This window comes from Vipera ursinii, assembly GCF_947247035.1.
Source record: "Vipera ursinii genome assembly, chromosome: Z".
In the NCBI taxonomy this organism is placed as follows: domain Eukaryota; kingdom Metazoa; phylum Chordata; class Lepidosauria; order Squamata; family Viperidae; genus Vipera; species Vipera ursinii.
In genome coordinates this window covers 99,507,118-99,530,469 of record NC_139517.1, presented here as the reverse complement: position 1 = coordinate 99,530,469, position 23,352 = coordinate 99,507,118, and the positions used below count along the sequence as shown (strand labels likewise).

The following is a 23,352-nucleotide window of genomic DNA, read 5'->3' as shown; positions in this document are numbered from 1 at the left end:
CCAAATCAATGATATGCTCTAATATTTGGCCACATACTGCAATGTATATGAGATTTTACTCAAAACTAGTAAAGCTGCCTACATTTCCTTTAATTGTTCATTATTCTGGAGGCCTGTTTGCTTCTGCATTACTTCTCTCACTTCCTGAGATCATTAAGATCTGCAGGAAACAGAACTCTCTCTTGACACACTGTCCATCTTCCCAGACAGATTTGGCATTGTCTTTGCTTCCTTCAGTTCATTTCACACTCTTTTTTGGAAACATTTCCTTGTCATTTCTTATCTGGTATACTTGTCTGAGTCAGTCTTGAAGTCTTTATTTTATTGGGTTCATTTTGGTTGTAAGTGTTGTGGTGATGTCTTGTGCAACCTACTTTGACTGTTATCAGATGGAAAAACGGAATATTCATGAAAGTAGTAATTAACCTCAGGCACTCAGAAGTAGGTTAAATGCTGGAAATCAGAACTTTCAAGAGAAAATCTCATATTTAAGCCCCTGGCCAGCCTTCAAGATAATCCTGTTCATTCAGTAACCTCTGTTGTTTTTTCCTGCTGAGGATTGTGTTCTTAAGCTTTTTCTCTAATGACATTGTAATGGTATCCTCCCTAGTGGAATATTGTTTGTCACTTGGGGAACTTGTCGCATTTAAAGAGGATGGTACAAAGGAGTAATGAGTGCCACAAGCAAGCTATGTGTATTTTTCTCTTTCTTCTAAGTAATCCGGGATGTTCTGGTATAAGTGGCCCCCTGAGATTCACAACTTTCAGCTCTGGTGCAGATTCAGAAACTCTAATGCTTCTGAGGTCATTAAACCATGAGTTTAACTCCTCTGTATTCAGTGAAAGTTCGTGAAGATTTATAGTCCTGATATGCTGCAGTTCTATTTCTGATTCAGAATATCCAGGATCCAAAGTTTTTGAAATTTCTTGAATGTAAGTTTTATTGAAATGAATGGCTTTCCTCTGCAATTGATTGTGTAAATATGTTTTATTGGTATTATACAGTAGTATTGACTGGCAGTAGATTTAGGATAGTTCTTTTAAAAAAGAAGTCACGTAACAATAAATCATGGGAATCTGGATGAGTTTTTTGTTCCAAAATGTGTCTTAAAAATCTGTTATGTATCACAGAATATTTCTTTTTGTGCTTTTTATTGACATTGTTCTCAAAATGTAAAAGTTTAAAGAAATTCGTCAAATATTTAGAATTATTTTATCAGAAACCATTGAATGAAATGGGCCTTGTTCAAAGTGATTTGAAATTACAGTAGCCATATTTTCTTAAGAAAGATAAAGGGACAAACCTGAAAAAAGACAAATCTGAAAAAGGTTCATAAGGATAAAAAAAGTGGTTTATAAACTTGCCTTACAAGGGAAAATTCAACAGCAATATTGAAAATTCAATAAAAACTGCATATTCTAATAAAAATATCTGAAATCAAGTAGTATATGTAAATTTATTTCCCTGTTTTTCACAGAACTGTGAAAGGTTGCATTTAGTGATACAATTTGTGTGGGAAAAAGTTATATGACCAAAATAAAGGACATAAAAAGTGAGTTTGTGAAAAATAAATCTAAAGTATAGCTTTCTAAAGTAAAACACTTCATAAAAGACGTATAGTCATTGTACTTGAAAACCATCTCAATTACCAAGTAGAATAGGGATGAATAATCTGAAGAGATTCCCAACTCTCCTTTCTCCACAATAACTGGAGTACTGCATTTCTCACACTTTTTCATTATTTCCCCCTTGAAAACAGCAGATAATAGGTGAATTAATCTCTGATAAGCTTTAGAAACTTAAACTAAATAAATAAATCAGGGAGAGAACTTTCATCACCACCTCATGTTATCCATGGCTGCTATGACCCTGTGACAAATAAAAAGTGTGATCCTAAGTTGCACAAAGTTTGTCTATCTTGGGGTAGAGAAATCACAACTAGCTTGAAAATTCTGATTGCTCAAAAGCCATAATATCTGAAGATAAGAATAGAAAACTATACTGAAAATGGATTGGAGTTTTGAAAACAGAAATTAATAAGACATGTTTCGGTACACAGTTATGGAAAGCAATACTAAGTCTACTTCTAGAGATGTATATTTATTAAAACTTTATATTTAGATGGTACAGAAGCTGTTCCACAATGTTCAGCTTCAGATCATATCCATACCTCCTAGGGAGGTTTTTTGAACAGCAAAACTCTAACAAAATGTAAGCATGGATTTGCTCAGAGTGAAATGCTTTTAAAAGGCCTGGGAAAAAAAATCTGATATGACAAGGAAAGTATCAGTTGTGACTCTGACTAAAAAATTCTCCAGAAGGAATTGCTGCTGTTGAAAAGATTCTTCCTCCACCTTTATGACAGGAACTAGAGAAGGGTTTCTAACAATCCTTTTGGGTATGGACATGCTGATGGTATGTGTAGGGATAATCCACCAGGACAGGTAAACCACTGCAAAGCAGAGCTGGCCTGATTATTGTCTAGGAACTGTGTGTGTGTGGATGTACCTTGAAGTCTTCCAAAGGTTACAGTAATGAGAAAAAAGACCACCCTTTTAAATACATAGAAAATAATTATAGTAATTTCATTAACATTTAAATTAAATTTACTTTTTGTCTTGATCACAAAAGGTTTTTTTCCTGGCTGTAAAGCATTGCCATCTTGTGAAATGTAAGAAATATGCTTTCTTTGCAGCTGTATTTAACCTGTGGAGCTGCACCCTCATGGAGGCCTTGGGGTAGATTGCAATCATCTGTTCCTTGATAGCTTATTCCTGATTGTCTTGTATTGGTTACAATCCCCAGCGCATAGCTATGTATCATGGTTGTTCTCTATTTCATTATTCTACGGAGTTATAATACTAAAATATAAGACTCTTAAACTTACTTTGATAATTGAAGCAATGTACAATTTGATAAAAAATAACATATTTTTTACTAAAAAATAGTAATTTAGGGTTGAAAATGTTTCAGTTTTCTACCATAAAGAATAAAGTCCTAATGCCAGTTCCATAGTGCTATTTTCTTGCAAAGGAAAAGGCTACTGAAACAGCCAGAATTATCAAGACTTCCCCAATGTAAATTATGTAACTACCCTTTGCATCTTGATTGCTATAATGCTGGCTGCAGGAATTCTTGAAGTCCGTACAGCTTAAAGTGTTGAGAAACACTTATAATGGGAAGCATTCATCAATCTTTGAGGAAAATTAGTCAAATACTTTATGAAATAGAGTTTAAAGTGATATACAGCTATACAGATTTCTTGATTCTAAAAAAAGAAAAAAATGAGTAATTTGCTGTCATAACAATCTTTGCTTCAGTCACTTCGGGAAGGTACAGTGTTAAAAAAAAGAATTTACCTACAGGCTTTTCTTATAAAAGATATCAAACATCCCATTAAGAGCCAAGCTCAACATGCCATTTATCACATCCACATGAAATTATATCTGTCCCTACTTCCATAATCATTACCCATTTCTAGACTTGGCTATTCATAGAATTATTTCCCACACTTCGTTCAGAAGTATAAACAAGGCATAGGTAATCCTTGACTTATGACCACAATTGGAACCAGATTTTCATTCACTAAGGAATATGGTCATAAAATGAGATGTCATATGTCATGTGGTCACATCACTTAGTGATCACAATCCCAACATTGCTGTTGTTAGGTAAATTTTACTTGTTAGCCAAAATCTTACCCCAATCCAAGCCATTCCAGGCTTGGTCCCTCCAGCTTTGAGCCTCAGTCAGGTAAGGGACTGTGTCCAACTGCCTATCTCCCTCTTCCCCCCCATTTCTGTGCCCTCATTTGCAGGGCATTGATCACCCTGCTTTGTAGGGCATCAGAATCCTACAGCTGCTTGCCATGCCTTGGAAGCTGCAGCTCTCTCCCAGTCCAGTTGCCCTCTGCACTTCAGGACCCCTGTCACCCTGTGCTCTGCTGCCTTGTGTCACCTTTGCCATCTTCTTGCTCTCGCTGCTAATGAGGCATGTCTGGCCTGTCTGCCGAGCCCTGCTAGGGCTGGCTTTGTACTGCAAAAACAGAAAATTAAAGCTGAAAGTAGCTCCTGAGGCATAATATGCCAAAACAACCCTTTGTAAAGATCTCATAGGCAGCCCTGGGCTGACTTTGAGCTGTTTTGGCTCCCCTTTTCATAGTGCAAAGTCATTCTCTGAAATCCTGTGATTCTGTAGCTAGTGTCTCCCAGCAACTAGAGCAGGCACATCTTATCAGCAAGTGGGAGCAAGAAGATGGCAAAGGTCAGCTGGGGTGGCAGAGGGCCTAAAGGCCATAAATGAAATGAGAGATAGGCAGTGGAGGAATTGAAGTGCCCTTGTGGTTGTAAGTGTGGGGAAGCTGCCAAGTGCCTGAATTCCACTTCCCTCCTTCCCCTATTATATCTTTTCAGAGTTCTTACCTCTAATGTTGATTATGCCTTAACCAGAATGTGCAAAATGTCCCATACATACAGCACCAAAGGTTGCATTCTGAAATTTCTTTGATCACTCCACATTTTGTGCCTGTGGTACAGTCAATCAGCATGCAGCATTTCTAGAATAATTAAACTGCATTGTCATTCCAGTGCTTTTGAAGTGCTCACTTATTTATAAAGACTTCCCTTTGACTTGTATATTGTTGTAAAAACAAAGTGGGAATCTGACCATATTTATTTTCTGTTGGAATTGTTCATGAATAATGGTTACTTATTAAACATCTGAAGCTCATTCTATCATGTTCATTATTTGTAATTAAGCATAGCTTGGCAAAAATCACATATTTGAAGCCTTCAATACTTGCTGGTATAATGTTTGTTAGATTGACATATAGTCTTACTGAATTAACCTGCTCTTGTCTGATAAAGAACACTGTGATCCTACATGTGTTTTTCTATGGTGGTTTTGGAGCTGTGTTCTGTGCCTGTACAACATATTATGGCAAGTGATGAAGTGACTTCTTTTCCTTCATCCTTTCAGTTAATTCTGTATGTTCTTTTCCGCCCACCCATTCCTTTGTCCTGTGCGGCTGATTAAACCTGGCTAGGACCCTGCAGTGGGACACAGACCCTTCAGTGCTCCAGCTTCAGTCTGACTCTGAACTTGGGTATATGTCCACTCTTGTTGTTTTATGTTATAGTATGACTTCATTGCATGAACTGACTTCCTAAGTAGGTTTTTTTTTTCTATATTATTTTCTTCTCTATCCTTATTGTTGTGATTGTTATTAATAACTTTATTTAATTCTATTCAACTTTCCACATCGTCTGTTCAGTTCTGAAAATTTGGGAGGAGCCATATTATGCCAAGAAAATTTTAGCAAGACTCTCTGAAAGGGTCACTTCTGAGCCATCCCAAATTTATTCAGATGTGGAGTTGTGTCCAGTGGTGGGATTCAGCCAGTTCGCACCACTTTGGCAGAACCGGTAGCTAATTTTTTGTTGCCCAGGCTCAGAATGGACTTCCAGAAACAGCATCCACACGGAGAACCAGTTGTTCACATATTTGAATCCCACCACTTGTTGTGTCGTCTACTTTCACAGAACTCTGGGGGTTGTAGACTTCTTTTTGTTTCACTGGAGATGGAATGTTGAAGCAGCATGTTTGTGGAAACTGTAACATGCATGTGGATATAGTCTAACAACATGTATTTCTCTAACGTTATCAGCATGCCAAATACTTTCCCTACTATGCTTTTGTGTTCATTGCTAGCAACATTCTTTTCATATAGTACATCAATGTCTTTCTCTTTTCGCCTTATACAATCTTATTTGTATGATAATTTTGAAAGTTACAGCCAATAAATAATGAATGTAGTTAATCTTTAATTCTTTAATGTAAAATATTAATGTAATACTTCTGCCCTGATTGTTTTTAACTTAAAAAGGCTGTCATGTTGTGGAGCAAGTCATCACCCTTAGCATCATCCACAAGAAAACCTTTGGATACTACTTCCGCCGTATAAGTGTTTGTAGGAAAAACAAAATAAATATATAACTGCAATTTGGAGCTTTCTTTGGAAAAATTTCTGTTTGTCTAACAAAACCAAAAGGGGTAGGAAAAGGGTTAACGATAGGCAAATGGGACAATTTGGTACAATCCTAACAGTTTGGATTCTGTAGATATTTTGTGAATCCACCCACCTACCTATAGGCATCTGCTACAAATTGCAGTAACAGAATATATTGTGCAGTGGCATAAGTCACAGGGTCTGTGTCATGATGCTCCAATTCTTGTTTCATCACTTGCCTTATCCCCTAGTTGCTTATGCTTATTCTTGCCATTTTATGAGAATATTTATGACATGTTCCATAGCTTTGCCTGCTCTAACACAGATAAATATGTGTTATTATTTCTGGAGTAAAGATAGCATAAATGAAGTGTAAATTTAGAAGGAACTCCACTGGATATGTGCGAGTTTATTTCTGAATGTTTAGCCTATAAGAATGATATAACAAGGTAGCCTGACTTGAAGAACAGTGCTTTTAGTATAGTCTTAAACATAGAAGTACTGGTTTATTTGCATTCTACAGAAAGAAATCTAGGAGTGTTGAAGAATTCATATTGTATATCATAATAAATAATGTGTCTGATCTTTTAGAGCAGCGATAGTCAACCTGTGATACTCTACATGTTATTTCCAGTGTCCCTCACCAGTAGTCTGGTGTCCTGGTGTCCTGGTGTCCTGAGAATTACAGTTTAGCAACATATGAGTGTCACGGGCTTTTAATTCCTCTTATAATACTTTATGGTGGTTTTTTATTCAAACTACTGTGGTAGATAAAAAGATCATCCAAGAATTGGAGAAACAAAAACTATGCTTTTCTTTTAAAGGCTAAGTTGCTACAGAAGTCAGTATCCAATTTGTGGAATTTTTTGCTAGGTGCAATATTCCAAAGCAATCTGGAATGCAAATCTTATCTCCCTAGTTGCATGAATATCTTGTCCTCTAAACTAAGAGAGAAATCAAGGGAAAAGATACCTCATCCTGGGAAGCTGACACCCTCCCCCCCCCAAAGAATTTCAGGAAGCTTGTTTCAGTCCTCAATGCTTTGTGTGTGTTTGTTCTAGTCGCCGTTTACACAAGCTTGGAATCTCCAAGATCACCCAAGTAGACTTCTTGCCTCGGGAAGTGGTGTCCTATTCCAAGGAGACTCAGACACCGTTGGATACTCATCGCTCTGAAGGTAACTTTAACTTCTTATACTTCAGAGAGGAATTTTATTTCAGTATTATTTTAAGATATGACAATAATTGATACTTCAATATTAATTCATATTCTTTATTAGGAATCACAAATCAACTTTTGCTGGCTTGTTTTAGAAGCAGTCTTTTTCACAGTTGTTTGATTAAATTTGCTTGCTGGCTTATTTCTGATAGAACTACGTTTTTTAATTATTTACTTTTCAAGCTCAGCTAGGTAACTTTTTCCTCTTTAGTTTTTATTGGTTTTTTTTGGATGATAGATATCATCCTTGACCATCACTAGTACCCTGCTTCTCTTTTAAGCCTTTAAATTACTTGAGCCCAAAGTAATTAAATAAAAGCTAAAATTAGATTCTTCCTCTCTGATTATCTCTTTGCAATTGGAGAGCTGTGATTTAAACAGCAGGGCCTTTTTGGTGCAAGCATTTCACCAATATAGGCAATTAGCTGCAGTGTTGTTACTTTAGAAGATCTTCTGTGGAGGAACAAAAATCATTTTTTCATCATACTGAGTTCGTTTTCCTTATGCTCTACATTCCCTTTTGTCTGTGCATATTTTTCAGCATGTTCTGCTTCTGCTGAGTTCTGGAATTTGGGACAGGGGGAGGAGTGTTTTGATGTTGATTATTTCTGATGATTAAGCACACTTTGTAAATTTGATTTCATTGCCAGCCTACTCTTTGGTGAAGAACAAATGAGATATAACCTTTAAAATAAATTCATTTTCTGGGACATTTGCCTACGTGCATTAGATTTCTTTTCTATTATGTCCATGACCCCTTTGGCATTGCTCCATTTAGTTTATGAAAAAGCAGTCATTGCCTCCAGATTTAATGGAGGTTCATTTCAGGAGGTGTCAGTGCTCATCATAGAAAATACCAACTTGGAGAAAGGTGATCTAAACATTTACTGCCTAAGTTGGTGCCTGGAACAGGTTCCAAAGTGTTCAAAAACATTGTTTCTTCCTCAAAAATGGGTATTGATGAAATTAATGTGCCATTAGCTGGCTATGATAATTTGAATCCAACATAAAGCTATTATTTAACATAGTTAAAAATTCTACTATGTAATTTGACAGAAAGAGACTTCTCCAAATCAGAAACCTGGAAGCAACTTTTCTAACAAATTTCCTTTAAAGACATTCATTCTATAGACTAACATTGCTCTCCTTGTACAATGTGTGCCAGACTTCTTGTAGATTTTTAAAGGTGAAAATCAAGTTATTTTGCAAGAGAAATATGGTTTATCAATGGCAAAGGCTTACTCTTCTACTGTATTTCATTGTTTTAAAAGGGAATTTTATTATATACTTCAGAAATTTACAAAGGGTACCCTCTAGTGGTTCAGTTAAAACTGACATGGGGGAAATAAAGGAAAAATAGCTTGCAAATTGGTGGCTGTAATACATATGGACTTAAAATTGATTTATCTATCTGGAAGGAGCTAAAAATATATGGGTGAGATTATAGAATTTTCCTCTTACCATATTAATTCTTCTTATACATGTACTTTTGCTTTGTTCCCAGAACAAAAATAAGTCTTCTTCTATGAAAAATTGTTGTTAGTTGCGAAGTTGTCCTATCACGTCCCCATGGACAATGTTCCTCCAGACCTTCCTGTCCTCTACCATCTTCTGGAGTCCATTTAAGCTCACACCTACTGCTTCAGTGACTCCATCCAGCCATCTCATTCTCTGTTGTCCCCTTCTTCTATTGCCCTCATTTTTTCCTAGCATTAGGCTCTTCTGCAGTGAGTCCTTCCTGGCCAAAGTATTTGACTTTCAACTTCAGGATCTGACCTTCTAAAGAGCAGTCAGGGTTGATCTCCTCTAGGACTGACCAGTTTGAATGCCTTGCAGTCCAAGGGAATCACAGGAGTCTTCTCCAGCACCATAGTTCAAAGGCCTCAATTCTTTGGCGCTCAGCCTTTCTTATGGTCCAACTTTCACAGCCATGCATTGCAACTGGGAAAACCATGGCCTTGACTATATGCACTTTTATTGGTAGGGTAATGTCTCTGCTTTTTAGTATGCTGCCTAGATTTGCCATAGCTTTCCTCCCCAGGAGCAAGCGTCTTTTAATTTCTTGGCTGCAGTCCCCATCTGCGGTGATCTTGGAGCCCAGGAAAGTAAAATATGTGACTACCTCCATTTCTTCCCCATGTATTTGCCAGGAATTGAGAGGGCTGGATGCCATGATCTTGGTTTTCTTAATGTTGAGTTTCAAGCCCACTTTTGCACTCTCCTTCTTCACCCACATCAAGAGGCTGTTTAGTTCCTCCTCACTTTCTGCCATTAGAGTGGTATCATCTGCATATCTTAGGTTGTTGATATTTCTCCCAGCAATCTTAATTCCAACTTTTGATTCATCTAGCCCTGCCTTTCTCATGATGTGCTCTGCATATAAGTTAAACAGGCAAGGTGACAGTATACAGCCTTGCTGGACTCCTTTCCCAATTTTGAACCAAACAGTGGTTCCATGTCCAGTTCTCACTGTTGCTTCTTGACCCGCATATAGGTTTCTCAAGAGACAAATAAGATGGTCTGGTACTCCCATCTCTTTAAGAACTTGCCACAGTTTGTTGTGATCCACACAATCAAATGCTTTAGCATAGTCAATGAAGCAGAAGTAGATGTTTTTCTGGAATTCTCTAGCTTTCTCCATGATCCAGCATATGTTGGCAATTTGATCTCTAGTTCCTCTGCCTCTTAGAAATCCTGCCTGTACTTCTGGTAGTTCTCGATACATATACTGCTGGAGTCTAGCTTGTAGGATTTTAAGCATAACTGAGTGCAATGAGTGCAATGGCGCGATAGTTTGAACATTCTTTGGCATTGCCTTTCTTTGGAATTGGAATGTAAACTGACCTTTTCCAATCCTGTGGCCACTGTTGAGTTTTCCAAATTTGCTGGCACATTGAGTGTAGCACTTTTACTGCATTGTCTTTTAAGATTTTGAATAGTTTAGCTGGAATACTGTCACCTCCACTAGCTTTGTTGTTGCTCAGCTTTTCTAAGGTCCACTTCACTTCACATTCTAGGATGTCTGGCTTGGGGTCAGTGACCACCCGATCGTGTTTATCTGGGATGTTAAGCTCGTTCTTGTATAGTTCTTCTCAGTGCTTTTTTTCTAAAAAAAAAAAGGTACCGGAACTCAGAGGTGCTGTCACTGGGAGCGATGCCAGTGTCTTGCTACGGCGTCACCACCCGTCCTTTGCATCCTGCCCCTGCAGCTTGGAGCCACATGCCACAGGGATTCCCCTCCCCACAGCCACCGTGGGGATTCCCCTCCCTGCAGTTGCCACGTCACGGCCCATGCTGAGCCCCCACCCAGAGCTGCTCCGAACCCCGACCCAGAGGTGTGTTCCTCGTGGGAGTGGTCTCCAGCGCTAAACAGCTGATGGCCTCTGGCACCGGCACTCATTCACTTACTGCCCCATCACTTCCAAATGCAGTGAGTGAGCGAGCAAGTGGCATTTGGAAGCGTTTGGAAGCGATGGGGCAGTAAGTGAGTGAGTGAATGAGCAAATGGTGTTTGGAAGCGTTGGGGCAGTAAGTGAGTGAGTGAATGAGCAAATGGCGTTTGGAAGTGATGGGGCAGTAAGTTAGTGAGCGAGCAAGAGGCCTTTGAAAGAGACGGAATGAGTGGGGGAGAGACTGAATGAGGTGCCTTTGAAAGAGAGAGGAGTGAGTGAGAGCGACTGGAGGCTTTTGTGTGTAAGGTGTGAGTGAGTGGGGGGGGCTTTTGCAAGCGAAGGGTGAGAGAAAAAGGGAAAGCCAGGCTTAGGCAACCTTGGCTCTTTTATGATTCGTGGACTTCAACTCCCAGAAGATGTTACATAACATAACATCAACTGGAAGATGTTAAACTGTCCTTCTGTTTCTTTCCTTCCCAAAAATTGTGTTATTGAGTACTCTCTAAGCTCTGCTGATCAGCTTGTCCTGGATTGTTTTGCCGCAAAATGGAATGGTTTGCAAGTTGCAGTTGAGACATCTCATTTTAGATATATCACATATAATTGAAGATTGTAATTAGTTGCATGTACACGTTCAGCAAGTGTGATGTATTTGTGCTGGCATTTCTAGGCCTCTTTCCAACCACATCCAGAAAAATTTGTAACAAACATTAGAATTCTTAAGGCCATGTTTGGTATTTCCCAACAATCTGTTACTGGAAGGAAAAAGCAATCCCTGATGTGTTACTGATCTCAGAGAAGCATTTGCATGTATGCAGGTATCCTTAGGGTGCCATAGTTATGGATGAGAAATATTGGTTGCAAAGTTGGCATTTCTGGATGTAATACAGACATTTTGGACTTATTTTTGTTTCTTTGCATGTTTGATATTTTTAAAAAGGCATACGCTACTGACTACACTTATGCACATATGTAACATCTTTTGCTAGGATACATGACCACTGCTTGTCCAGAATGTGAAAAGTGAAAGATTGTGACTAAACAAAATTTTAATGTACAGATAATACCACCAGAAATTATTTTAGCTTTTTTTAATAAATGTTGTTATTGATGTTAAGCTCACCATGGAAAACATCATATATTGTTATATATATACTAAGTTAATTATTTAAAGACTGAAGTGCAATATAACTAGATCCTAAATAATCTATTTTTCAAAACACACAACAGTCCAAACAGTAAAAGTAAAGTCCAAATTAAGAATATTTCATTCTTAAGAATTGTTTAATTTAAAGTGGTTTAGTTGTAATAGATGGTTAGATTCAAAATAGTTTTCACGAGTATGTACAAAAGATACTATTTTTTCCTAGCATCAGCTAAATTAGATATATTACATTGAGAAAAATGTTTCTCATTTCTTTCCTGTTACCTTTATTGATTTCATTGCAGAGATGTTAACATAGGAAATAGATTATTTTGTTATCTAATTTTACCTTCCAAAAGACAGAAGTAGATGAAAAATGTGAGGGTCTTTCCTGTTGGCTTTTTTGAATTAGCTGTTTTTAGATTCTAAAAGTTTAGTTCCTAAAGAGGTAACCCTGTAAATAATTTTAATGTCCTCCTCTAGTGCAGGGTAGGCAACCTTGGCTCTTTTATGACTCAAGGACTTCAACTCCCAGAATTCCTGAGCCAGCATGGCTCAGCTTGGAAACCTCTCCCTTTCCTCTCAGCATGGCTGGCTCGGGATTTCTGGGAGTTGAAGTTCATGAGTCATAAAAAAGAGCCAAGATTGCCTATCCCTGCAATAGGCTTTCGAAAGCCAATAGAGGGAGCATTTTTTGTTGTTTTTTGCAGAAAAAAAGGTGCCGGAACGCCGTTCTGAGCGTTCTATGAGAAAAAAGCCCTGGTTCTGTGTAGTTTTGCTACCTCTTCTTAATCTCTTCTGTCTCTGTTAGGTCCCTGCCATTTTGGTCTTTTATCATGCACATCTTTGCATGAAACGTTCCCTTTATCTCTCCAATTTTCTTGAAGAGATCTCCGATCCTCCCTATTCAATTGTTTTGTTCTACTTCTTTGCACTGTTCATTTGTGAAGGCATTCTTATCTCTTCTAGCTATTCTCTGGAATTCTGCATTCAATTGGGTGTATCTTTCCTTTTTCCCCTTGCCTTTCACTTCCCTTCTTTTCTCAGCTATTTGCAAAGCTTCCTCAGACAGCCATTTTGCTTTCTTGCATTTATTTTTCTTTGGGATGATTTTGGTTACTACCTCTTGTGCAATGTTGTGAACCTCTGTCCATAGTTCTTCAGGCACTCTGTCTATCAGATTTAATTCCTTAAATCTATTTGTCACCTCTACTGTGTATTCATCAGGGATATGATTTATTTCATATCTGAGTGGCCTAGTGCAGGGGTGTCAAACTCAATTTCATTGAGGGCCGCATCAGCATTGCAGTTGCCCTCAGGGGGCTGGGTGGGTGTGGCCTGGGTGGGTGTGGCCTACTGGGTGGGTGTGGCTAGAATGTGTATGGCCTACTGAGTGGGCATGGCCAGCTCTACATTGTTCGCATCAAGGGTGCCTATGGGGGCCTGAGTAGGAGTGGGACAGATCTGAGGGTCTCTGGCAGAAGGAGCGTCTCTGGGCTAGGGCTGTGGGGACCATTCCCTCACTGCTTCCAGGATGGCTTCGTGGGCCACATGAAACTACTTTGCGGGCCGGATCTGGCCCCCGGGCCTTGTGTTTGACATGTCTGGCCTAGCGCTTTTCCCTACTTTCTTCAGTCTAAGCCTAAATTTTTCAATGAGAAGCTCATGATCTGAGCCACAGTCAGCTCCTGGTATTGTTTTTACTGACTGTATAGAGCTTCTCCATGTTTGGCTGCAGAGCATATACTCAATCTGATTTCTGTTTTGGCCGTCTGGTGATGTCCATGTGTAGAGCCATCTCTTGGGTTGTTGGAAAAGAGTGTTTGCTATGACCATCGTATTCTCTTGACAAAATTCTATCAGCCTGTGCCCTGCTTCATTTTGTACTCCAAGGCCAAACGTACCTGTTATTCCAGTTATCTTTTGGCTTCCTACTTTAGCTTTCCACTCCCCCATGATGATAAGGACATTATTTTTTGGTGTTAATTCTATAAGGTGCTGTAGGGCTTCATAGAACTGGTCAATTTCATCCTCTTCAGCACCGGTGGTTGGGGCATAGACTTGGTCTACTGTGATATTGAATGGTTTGCCTTGGATTTGAACTGAGATCATTCTGTCATTTTGGTGATTGTATCCCAGTATTGCTTTTCCTACCCTTTTATTGACTATGAAGGCTACTACATTTCTTTTGAGAGATTCTTGCCCGCAGTAGTATACCTGATGGTCATCTGAATTAAATTCACTTATTCCTGTGCATTTTAGTTCCCTGATTCCTAAGATGTCAATGTTCAGCCTTGTCATCTCTTGTTTGACCACATCCAGCTTTCCTTGATTCATGGATCTTACATTCCAGGTTCCTAAGGAGAATAGATCTTTACAGCATCGGACTTTCCTTTCACCACCAGATGCATCCACAGCTGAGCGTCCTTTCGGCTTTGGCCCAGTCACTTCATTCTTTCTGGCGCTACTAGTACTAGCCCTCTGCTTTTCCCCAGTATCATATTGGACACCTTCTAACCTGAGGGGCTCATCTTCCAGCATCATATCTTTTTGCCTTTTGGTACAGTCCATAGGGTTTTCATGGCAAAGATACTGGAGTGGGTTGCCATTTCCTTCTCCAGTGGATCACGTTTTGTCAGAACTTTCTGCTATGATGTGTCCGTCTTGGCTGGCCCTGCACGGCATAGCTCATAGCTTCATTGAATTATGCAAGTCCCTTCGCTGCAACAAGGCAGTAATCCATAAAGGGTTTATAGTGTTTAGCTTTCCATTTAATTAATATATAAACAAATGCAGTGCCAGTTCAATGGTATATGGTGATCCTAGGCCACATTGACTGATGGTGCCACTTCCCAACAACACAAAGATTTGCATTTTTACAATTATTTGAAAAACAATGGTTTTGGTACCCCTAAAGTTTGCTGCCCTAAACCAGTGTCTACTTGGGTATCCCTTAAAGCTGGTTCTGAACAGATGGATCAGGAAGCCTAGGTGGTGTCAAAGGCCTGCAAGCATGTCAGGAATCACAAGCAGCATCTGGAATAGCTCAATAATAACAATTCTCTTGTACTCAAGACAAAGAAGAATTCTTTCCATCCGTTGCTAGTTAACAACAAAGACAGTCACTTGTCTGAGATGGTATAGGTTCTCCTTCTTAAGCAGGGGGCTGGACTAGAAGACCTCCAAGGTCTCTTCCAGCTTCTATTCTATTCTATTCTATTCTATTCTATTCTATTCTATTCTATTCTATTCTATTCTATTCTATTCTATTCTATTCTATTCTATTCTATTCTATTCTATTCTATTCTATTCTATTCTACCGTATTTTCCAGCGTATAAGACTACTTTTTAACCCATGAAAATCTTCTCAAAAGTCAGGGGTCGTCTTAAATGCCGGGTGCTGAAAATTTAGGGACAGGGCTGGCTGGAAAACCTGGAGCGGATTTCCCATTTAGTCTGCGCAGGGAAAGCGGGACCAATTGGAGAAGAAGCTGCAGTCTGTGATTTTTTACAGGCTGGGGTCTGGGCGTCTTTCCTTCTAAAGTTGAAGAGCAGCTGTAGTATATCCCAACTTGAAAGGCAGGTGGGGAAGGCAGCAGCCAGAGCAGCGGCTTAGCTCTAAGAACACATCTGACTCAGGAACTGGGCGGGCTGGCTGGAAAACCTGGAGCGGATCTCCCATTTGGTTTTTTTTTTAAATCCCATTTATATCCTGCCCTTCTCCGAAGACTCAGGGTGGCTTACAATTTAAAGCACAAATCAATGTGCTTAGCAATAGCCTTCATTCTGTGTATATGCCTGTTTATTAGGGCTTTCACACACACCCCAAGCAGCATTATTACAAAGTCAGCTTATTGCCCCCAACAATCTGGCTCCTCATTTTACCTACCTTGGAAAGATGGAAAGTTGAGTCAACCTTGAGCCTGGTGTGATGCGAACCTGCACTAATTGCAGGCAGCTGGTGTTACTTAAGGCTCTGCGCAGGGAAAGCTTTAGAGTGAATTAGGAAAAGTGAAAAAGTTAATTAGGAAAATAGGGAACGGTTGCTGGAATTGGGTATGTGTAGTTTAACGAAGAGAAGGGTGAGGGGTGACATGATAGCAGTGATCCAATATCTCAGGGGCTGCCACAAAGCAGAGGGAGCCAAGCTATTCTCCAAAGCACCTGAAAGCAGGTCAAGAAGCAATGGATGGAAACTAATCAAGGAGAGAAGCAACCAAGAACTAAGGAGAAACTTCCTGACAGTTAGAACAATTAACCAGTGGAACAACCTGCCTCCAGAAGTGGTGAATGCTCCAACACTGGAAGTTTTTAAGAAGAGACTGGACAGCCATTTGTCTGAAATGGTATAGGGTTTCCTGCCTTAGCAGGGGGTTGGACTAGATGACCTCCAAGGTCCCCTCCAACTTCTTCTTCTTCTTCTTCTTCTTCTTCTTCTTCTTTTTCTTCTTCTTCTTCTTCTTCTTCTTCTTCTTCTTCTTCTTCTTCTTATTATTATTATTATTATTATTATTATTATTATTATTATTATAGTTTAATCCACTTGCACTGTTTTATGTTTACATGTTTGATGACAAACAGCCTTGTGTTTATAAGTGACAGTTTTCCTACTAAGCACCTGCATGTCATAAGCATTTGAATTAAAATTACCATATTAAAATCAAATCTGATGTTTTTTAATTTTTATTTGGTGTGCGTTGGAGGAGGAGTAGTCTTATACGGCGAGTATAGCCCAAACCCTATAATTTAACAGGAAATGTAGGGGGTCGTCTTATATGCCCAGTCGTCTTATATGCCGGAAAATACGGTATTCTAATCTAATCTATTGAGTGCTGTGGGAAACAGAGCCAATTCCCAGTTCTAGGAACAGAATTATTCATATCTTGCCTAGCACATAAGTGACAAGGAATAGAATTCCTTGACCAACTGAATTTTGTAAAGAAACCAAAGAATGGTTACCTCTGTTTGTTGTGAAAAAGAATTCTGAAATTTTCATTTGCTTATGGCACTCCAAGGGAATTCTCTGTAAAATAGAATCATTGGTTTATGCTTCTGTCTTGTGACACAGTCTAATTCAGTGCTCCCCAACCTTTTTGGCACCAGGCACCAGTTTCATGAAAGACAATTTTTCCACACAATGGGAGGAGGGAACTGGCTGTGTGGTCTGGTTCCTAACATGCATGGACCAGTAATGGCCCATGGCCTGATGATTGGGGACCCTTGATCTAATGTATACCACCTATAGTCACTTGTCTGTGAATGAACAAATAATAATAATTAGATTATGAACTTAGGAAACTGGGGTTCATCTTCTTGCTTGACCATAGTTCTTAATGGGTTCCTTTGAACCATTCATTCTCTTTAAATTCAGCCTAACTCAAGGATTTGTAATGGGGAGAAAGTTAGGAAAGGCCCCTTAGACAGTACCTGAAGAGACCAAAAGAGTAAGTTCAAAGAGCTTTTATCTAATACTTATTTATACCTGGATAGAATACTTTGTTTTCAATAGAGAACTGTGATCTGTTTCTTATTACTACTTCATGTCTCTTTTATTACTTCTTGGGGATGATTTATGATTTATTTTCCTCATTGTTTGTTCATCAGTGTAAATATCCAGCGAGGTTCCCAGTTCAATCCATTAAAACAAATGGGCAGTTGACATGCCTGATGAAAACTAGCCCCAGATGATGGCTGATGGCTTTGATTTCAGAGTCTTCATGTCGGCTGCAAGTAATGGGCTCTGTATTTTCTCTCATCCTCCTGTTCTGACATTTGAAATCAGCACTGTGTTGTGCACTTGGAGATGACCCCTGTATATAAACGTAACCCCATTTAGTTAAAAAAAAGGAAAAGAAAAACATTTTCAACTAAGAAAAGTCCTGCAGCTCAGCATATCTATCTAGTTAAAGTTCACTAGTCAAACAATTTCCTTCCATGATCTAAATGTTTTAATGCAGGTGTTTCTTTATATGCCATACAGGTGTATAATAGCTGCAAGTAGACCTATTCAACTTTGTAAAAGCAGAAATGTGACTTTTACATTACAGGCAGTCCTCAACTTACAGTGGTAATTAGGACGGGAATTTCTGGTTGTAAAGCATGAGGCCACGTGACAATTAGTGATGGAAATCCCAGCATTCCTGGTTGTCATTGTTGACTGAATTCCACCATTCTTAGCCAAGAATCACCCCAAGCTAGCTATTCTGGGCTTGGTCCCTTCCAGCCCCGTGCCTTGATTTTTTTTCAAGTAAGGGCCTATCATCCTTCAGCTATCCCCAAACAGCCTCTTCCCTGCATCTCTGTCCTTTTGGCTGTTTGTCACCTAGAATGGCAAGCAGTCCTCAAACTGCGTAGCTTGTGCTGTGCATACTGAGACTCAAGGGCTTCTTGGCACTCAGCAGGTCTGCAACCCCTGAGGCAAGTACAGTGTGAAGCAGCAGCTGCCTGGCAGCAGAATGCAAAGCCCCAGCCACTCCAGCAGAGTAGTGAAAGCCACAGATGCCTCAGGAAGCCTCCAGCTACCCTAAGTGGTACAAAGGCACAGCTGCCCCAGTTCAATCCCAGCTGTATTTGCCTTTGCTGCCCTGCACTCCAAGGCCCTGTGCTCTGCCACCCCAGTTGACCTTCATTGTTTTCTTGTTCCTGCTGCTGCTGAGGTTTGCCCACCCTGTCTGCTCTTCCCCAGGTCTCATAAGGAAACAACCTTGTGAAAGGCCAGTCAGGGCATGCTTGGTTGGCAATGGAAGCAAAAATGTGGCAAAGATAAGCTAGGGTGGCAGGGGCCATGGAATGCAAGTGAACAAAAGGGCAAAGATGGGAAGAAGATAATCTGCCATTAACTGTGCTGTTATAAAATGATTTGTAAATGTCACTGTGATAGGTTTTGTATGACTATTTTATTTTCGTTAGTAGTATAAGTAGTCCTTGAAATTGACAGAATAACAGAACAGAGGGATAAACAAGTCCAAAATAAACCTGAATTAAAACACTGATTGTGATCCTAGGTTTTTGTGGAAAGACAGCTTACAGACTTATTGTAGCTGATTATAAACAGGAAGGCTGTCTGGGTGAGACCAAAGACCAGTATACTTCCCAAAATGGTGATCCTGAAGTATACAGAAGTCCAAGTAGAACATATTTGCAATTATTGCAGGAAATCATGGGTCGTAATGACTAATTTCATTGATAGGGCTCATGTGGGGCCTGCTAAGTTCTGCAGCTCTGGTGGCTTAATACAATTGTTTTATTACATTAGTATATTGACAGAAAAGCTGGATCTGTAACTGTCTAGAGTAAAAACATACAATCCCTTTCTTAAACATTCATAATCATATGAATGAAATACTCAGAAGGGTATGGCTGACTGATGAGAACAAATAAGTTTGAAATGATCATATCGGTCTCCCTTTATTCTTTGTTAGCAAGCCAAAAAAATTTACACAAATATGAGCTGTCACTGTGTGACTACAGCCTGTTGATGGCCTTGGGCTAGGCTGAAACAGGAAATAAGATTTGTCCCATGTCTGGGACCAAGCAAGTGTATTCCGAATAAATTAAAGATTTTACCAATTCATAATGTTTAAGTAAAATATCCTTTTGGTAGCCATTTATAAGACTGATATCACATTAATTTCGTATCATGTGAAAATAGTATGAAAAAACCACATATATTCAAGGTCTAAAAATGGATTTATCTAATGCATTTTAATTTAATTATTCCAGTAGTGGCCTATTATATTATATATGTCATTTAACACAATCATTTTTGACAGATAAAAGTGCGCTGAATGATGGATTCTCCTGTCTTATTCTTCTGTGGTTAAAATTTCCTTGTGAAATCACCCACATGTGGCTGACCTTACATGTCTAAACCTATAATCTTATGCACATTTACTTGGCAGGAAGCCACTGTGAACTCAAAAGAATTTACTTCTGAATGAACACATGTAGAATCAGTCTGTAAACTGATTTTTAGAAGTATACCACTTTTAATACCTTTGATATAATAATAATCCTTTGATGTGGCTCCAGATAATTGTTAATAATAGTATGCCTCAGTTATTTTTCCTCCTCATTAAATCATATAGTTACATGTAGTATTATAATTTTAGACTTTCATCACTTAATATTAAATCTTGGACATATTTATCAGGGTCCCTCTCATTGTTTACTGTTTTCACAAAATGGATCATCATTCTACTAAATGATATGATATGCTATATGACATGATACAAGTCTTCCAGTACTTGAAGGACAGTCACAGAGAAGAGGAGGTTGACCTACCCTCCAAAGCATCAGAGAGCAGGACAAGAAGTAATGGGTGGAAGATCATTAAAGATAGATCCAACTAGAGCCAAGGAGTAATTTCCTGACAGTTAGAACAATTAATCAGTGGAATCAGCTTAGCTTTGGAAGTTATGGCTGCTCCACCCATGGAGGCTTGCAAGAAGAGACTGGACAGCCATTTGTCCAGAATGGTATACTTGAGCAGGGAGTTGGACTAGATGACCTACAAGGTTCATTCCACTTAACATTCTGTGTTCTAAATCAGAAATGTATCTTCTGCGAAACTTTGACTGTATCTTGCTGTAAAATTTTACAACCACCAACCTACATTAAGGGTTTTTCTCAAAGATATAAGCTTTATTTTAATGTTTTTCATTTCATTATGGATATCTATTTATTTTACTGAGTCCTTAAATACTGTAAAATAAATGGGCAGTTCTAATCAGATGACACATGAAAGGAAAGGTATAAAGAAATCCATAATGTGAAAGATACACTCTCAATGCCTCTTTGCTTTAATATATAGGCTTGAATAATTAAAGTTAAATATAAATTTCTACTTAATTGAAAAAGTTAATATTAATTCTGGATTCTTATTGGTTATGTCAATTGAAAAACTGTGTCTTAGCTATTCCTTTTATCAATCTACTAAAAAAAGAACTTGGAGGATACTAGCTATATCTTGCAATAATTTTATAAGTATTACTTAGTAAATATCATGTGGGGATTCTTGATCTTCTTTAAATGTCTGCATTTAGTCTGTTACCTCCCGTTGATAGGGCACGCAATTTAGGCATCCTCCTGGACTCACAACTCAGTTTTGAAGATCATATTGGAGTCGTGGCCAGGGGGGCATTTGCCCAGGTTTGCCTGGTGCGCCAGTTGTGCCCCTATCTGGACTGAGATGCCCTACGTACGGTCACTCATGCACTCGTTACCTCCTAGATAGATTACTGCAATGCTCTCTACATGGGGCTGCCCTTGAAGACCACCCGGAGGCTCCAGCTGGTGCAGAATGCGGCCACGCGGGTAGTGATGGGAGCATCCCGATACTCCCATATTACACCCCTCCTGCGTGAGCTGCATTGGTTACCGGTTGTCTTCCGGGTGAGATTTAAGGTGCTGGTACTTACCTTTAAAGCCCTACATGGCCTAGGCCTGGGATATTTGCAGGACCGTTTGCTGCCGGGAACAACTTCCCATCGCCCAGTGCGCTCACACAGAGAGGGCCTCCTCAGGGTGCCATTGGCTAGACAATGTCAGCTGGCAACCCCCAGGGGGAGGGCCTTCTCTGTGGGAGCACCAGCCCTGTGGAACCAACTCCCCCTTGAGCTCTGGATGGCCCCGGATCTCCGGTCCTTTTGCCGTGGCCTTAAAACTTTCCTTTTTCATCAGGCTGACCTGGACTGACGACAGGGTTTTTTAAAATGTTTTTTAATTTTTAATTGTTTAGTTTAACTTATTTATTGGGGCTGTTTATTTAATTTCTTTTAACTTTTGTATTGTTGTTTTTATTGTTGTTAGCCGCCCTGAGTCCTTCGGAAGATAGGGCGGCATATAAGTCAAATAAATAAATAAATAGATAGATAGATAGATAGATAGATAGATAGATAGATAGATAGATAGATAGTCTTAGCCATCTACATCACTATTATTTTTGACAAAATAGATTGGACCTTGGACATTGTTGAATGTTCTGTTTGCCAAAAGACAGAGAATATTTAATGAATTTAATTAAAACTATGTGTAGTTCCTGAAAAGAAACTCAGCTGTTTTGCCATCTTGAATTAATGAAAAATTCATTAATGCACAAGGATAACTTCAGATTGTATTCCATGCTTATTATAGAGTATGGATTGATTATAGCAATGTGTTAAATTGTAACACCTCTTCTCCGTGAGCTACATTGGCTTCTGGTTGCCCTCCGGGTGATATTCAAGGTGTTGGTAATGACCTATAAAGCCCTAAATGGCTTGGGTCTGGACTATCTAAGGGAACACCTGCTGCCGGCATCATCTTCCCATCATCCTGTGCGCCCCCACAGGGAGGGCCTTCTCAGGGTACCGCCGGTTAATGAATGCCGGCGGGTTATTCCCAGGGGAAGGGCGTTCTCTGTGGGTGCGCCTGCCCTATGGAACCAACTACCCACAGAACTTAGGACTGCCCCCGACCTGCGCTCATTTCGCCGGGACCTGAAAACTTGGCTCTTCGATCTGTTTGGTCCAGACTGTGGGGTTGTTAATTTAACTGGGTTTTAGATTTACTCTTGGGGCTTGAATTTAATTTAATTGTTTTAATTGTTTTAAATTTTTTGTATTCATGGTTTTAACTGCCCTGTAAACCGCCCTGAGTCCTACGGGAATAGGGCGGTATACAAATCCAATAAAATAAATAAATAAATAAATATTATTGGACACAGCTATTTTGAGGGCAGAGGAATAAGGTTCTGATGCCTCCTGGGAAATAAACAATGAAACGTAAATGATTTTTTAAAATGTTTCTCTTAGATGTTGTATTTTTATCAGCTGATGATAAATAGCCTGAAAATTATATATTTTATATTATTATGGATCCCATATAATTGAAAATTTGGCAAGTTTCTAGACAGCCACCTAATGAAACTATATTGAAAGTAAATCCATTATAATTAGTAAAACTTAAGTATATTTAAAAACCTATATTGGAATATCCTGCAAGTAAAAGACCTCAGAAACTTTGGTTAATATTATGGTATTCTATTATGATAGAAACAGTAGAGGGAGAAAAATCAAACCAGAAGAAAAAGAAACACAATGGTACTGTTCTTTTCATTCTTAATGGGTAGCACCAACTGCGTAATTACCATAACGAAGAGCATCTAAAGTTGAAATGTACAGTCGAGTCTAATTTATCCTGAGTCTAATTTATCCTGAATTTTATTGCCTACTGAAACATACTTGACAAAGTAAATGAAAATTAAAAGTGTAGTTTTGCTTTATGAAGATGAGAAAAAAATGAGTTTAGCTTTGACTACAAGTCATCCTTTATTTATAATCCTAATTGAGCCTGGAATTATGATTGTAAGTCATTGTGGATGTAAATTTAGGCATCACATGACTGGACCCAATTTTTAAACATTTTTTGTGGTGGCTGTTAGGGGAACGCCATGATCATTAAATGAATCAATTTTCTCCAATGGACTTTTTTTTTGCTGGAAACCAGAAGTAAACAATGGAAATTGGCAAGAAATGTTGCAAATCTGCATATAAAGGTGAGCTGGTTGCCAAGTACCCAAATTGCAGTCACATGACCATGGAGAGGGGGT

At 39.0% G+C, this 23,352-nt stretch overlaps 1 protein-coding gene across 1 annotated transcript in view; it reads left to right on the top strand.

Annotated features, from left to right (window-relative positions):
- The window catches only part of DYNC1I1 (dynein cytoplasmic 1 intermediate chain 1), a 215,334-nt gene that overhangs the window by 28,445 nt on the left and 163,537 nt on the right, over positions 1-23,352 (top strand). The window contains exons 5-6 of the mRNA XM_083376361.1: positions 5,046-5,105; positions 7,070-7,185. Coding sequence (XP_083232487.1) covers positions 5,046-5,105; positions 7,070-7,185 — 176 coding nt within the window. The remainder of the gene's footprint in view (positions 1-5,045; positions 5,106-7,069; positions 7,186-23,352) is intronic.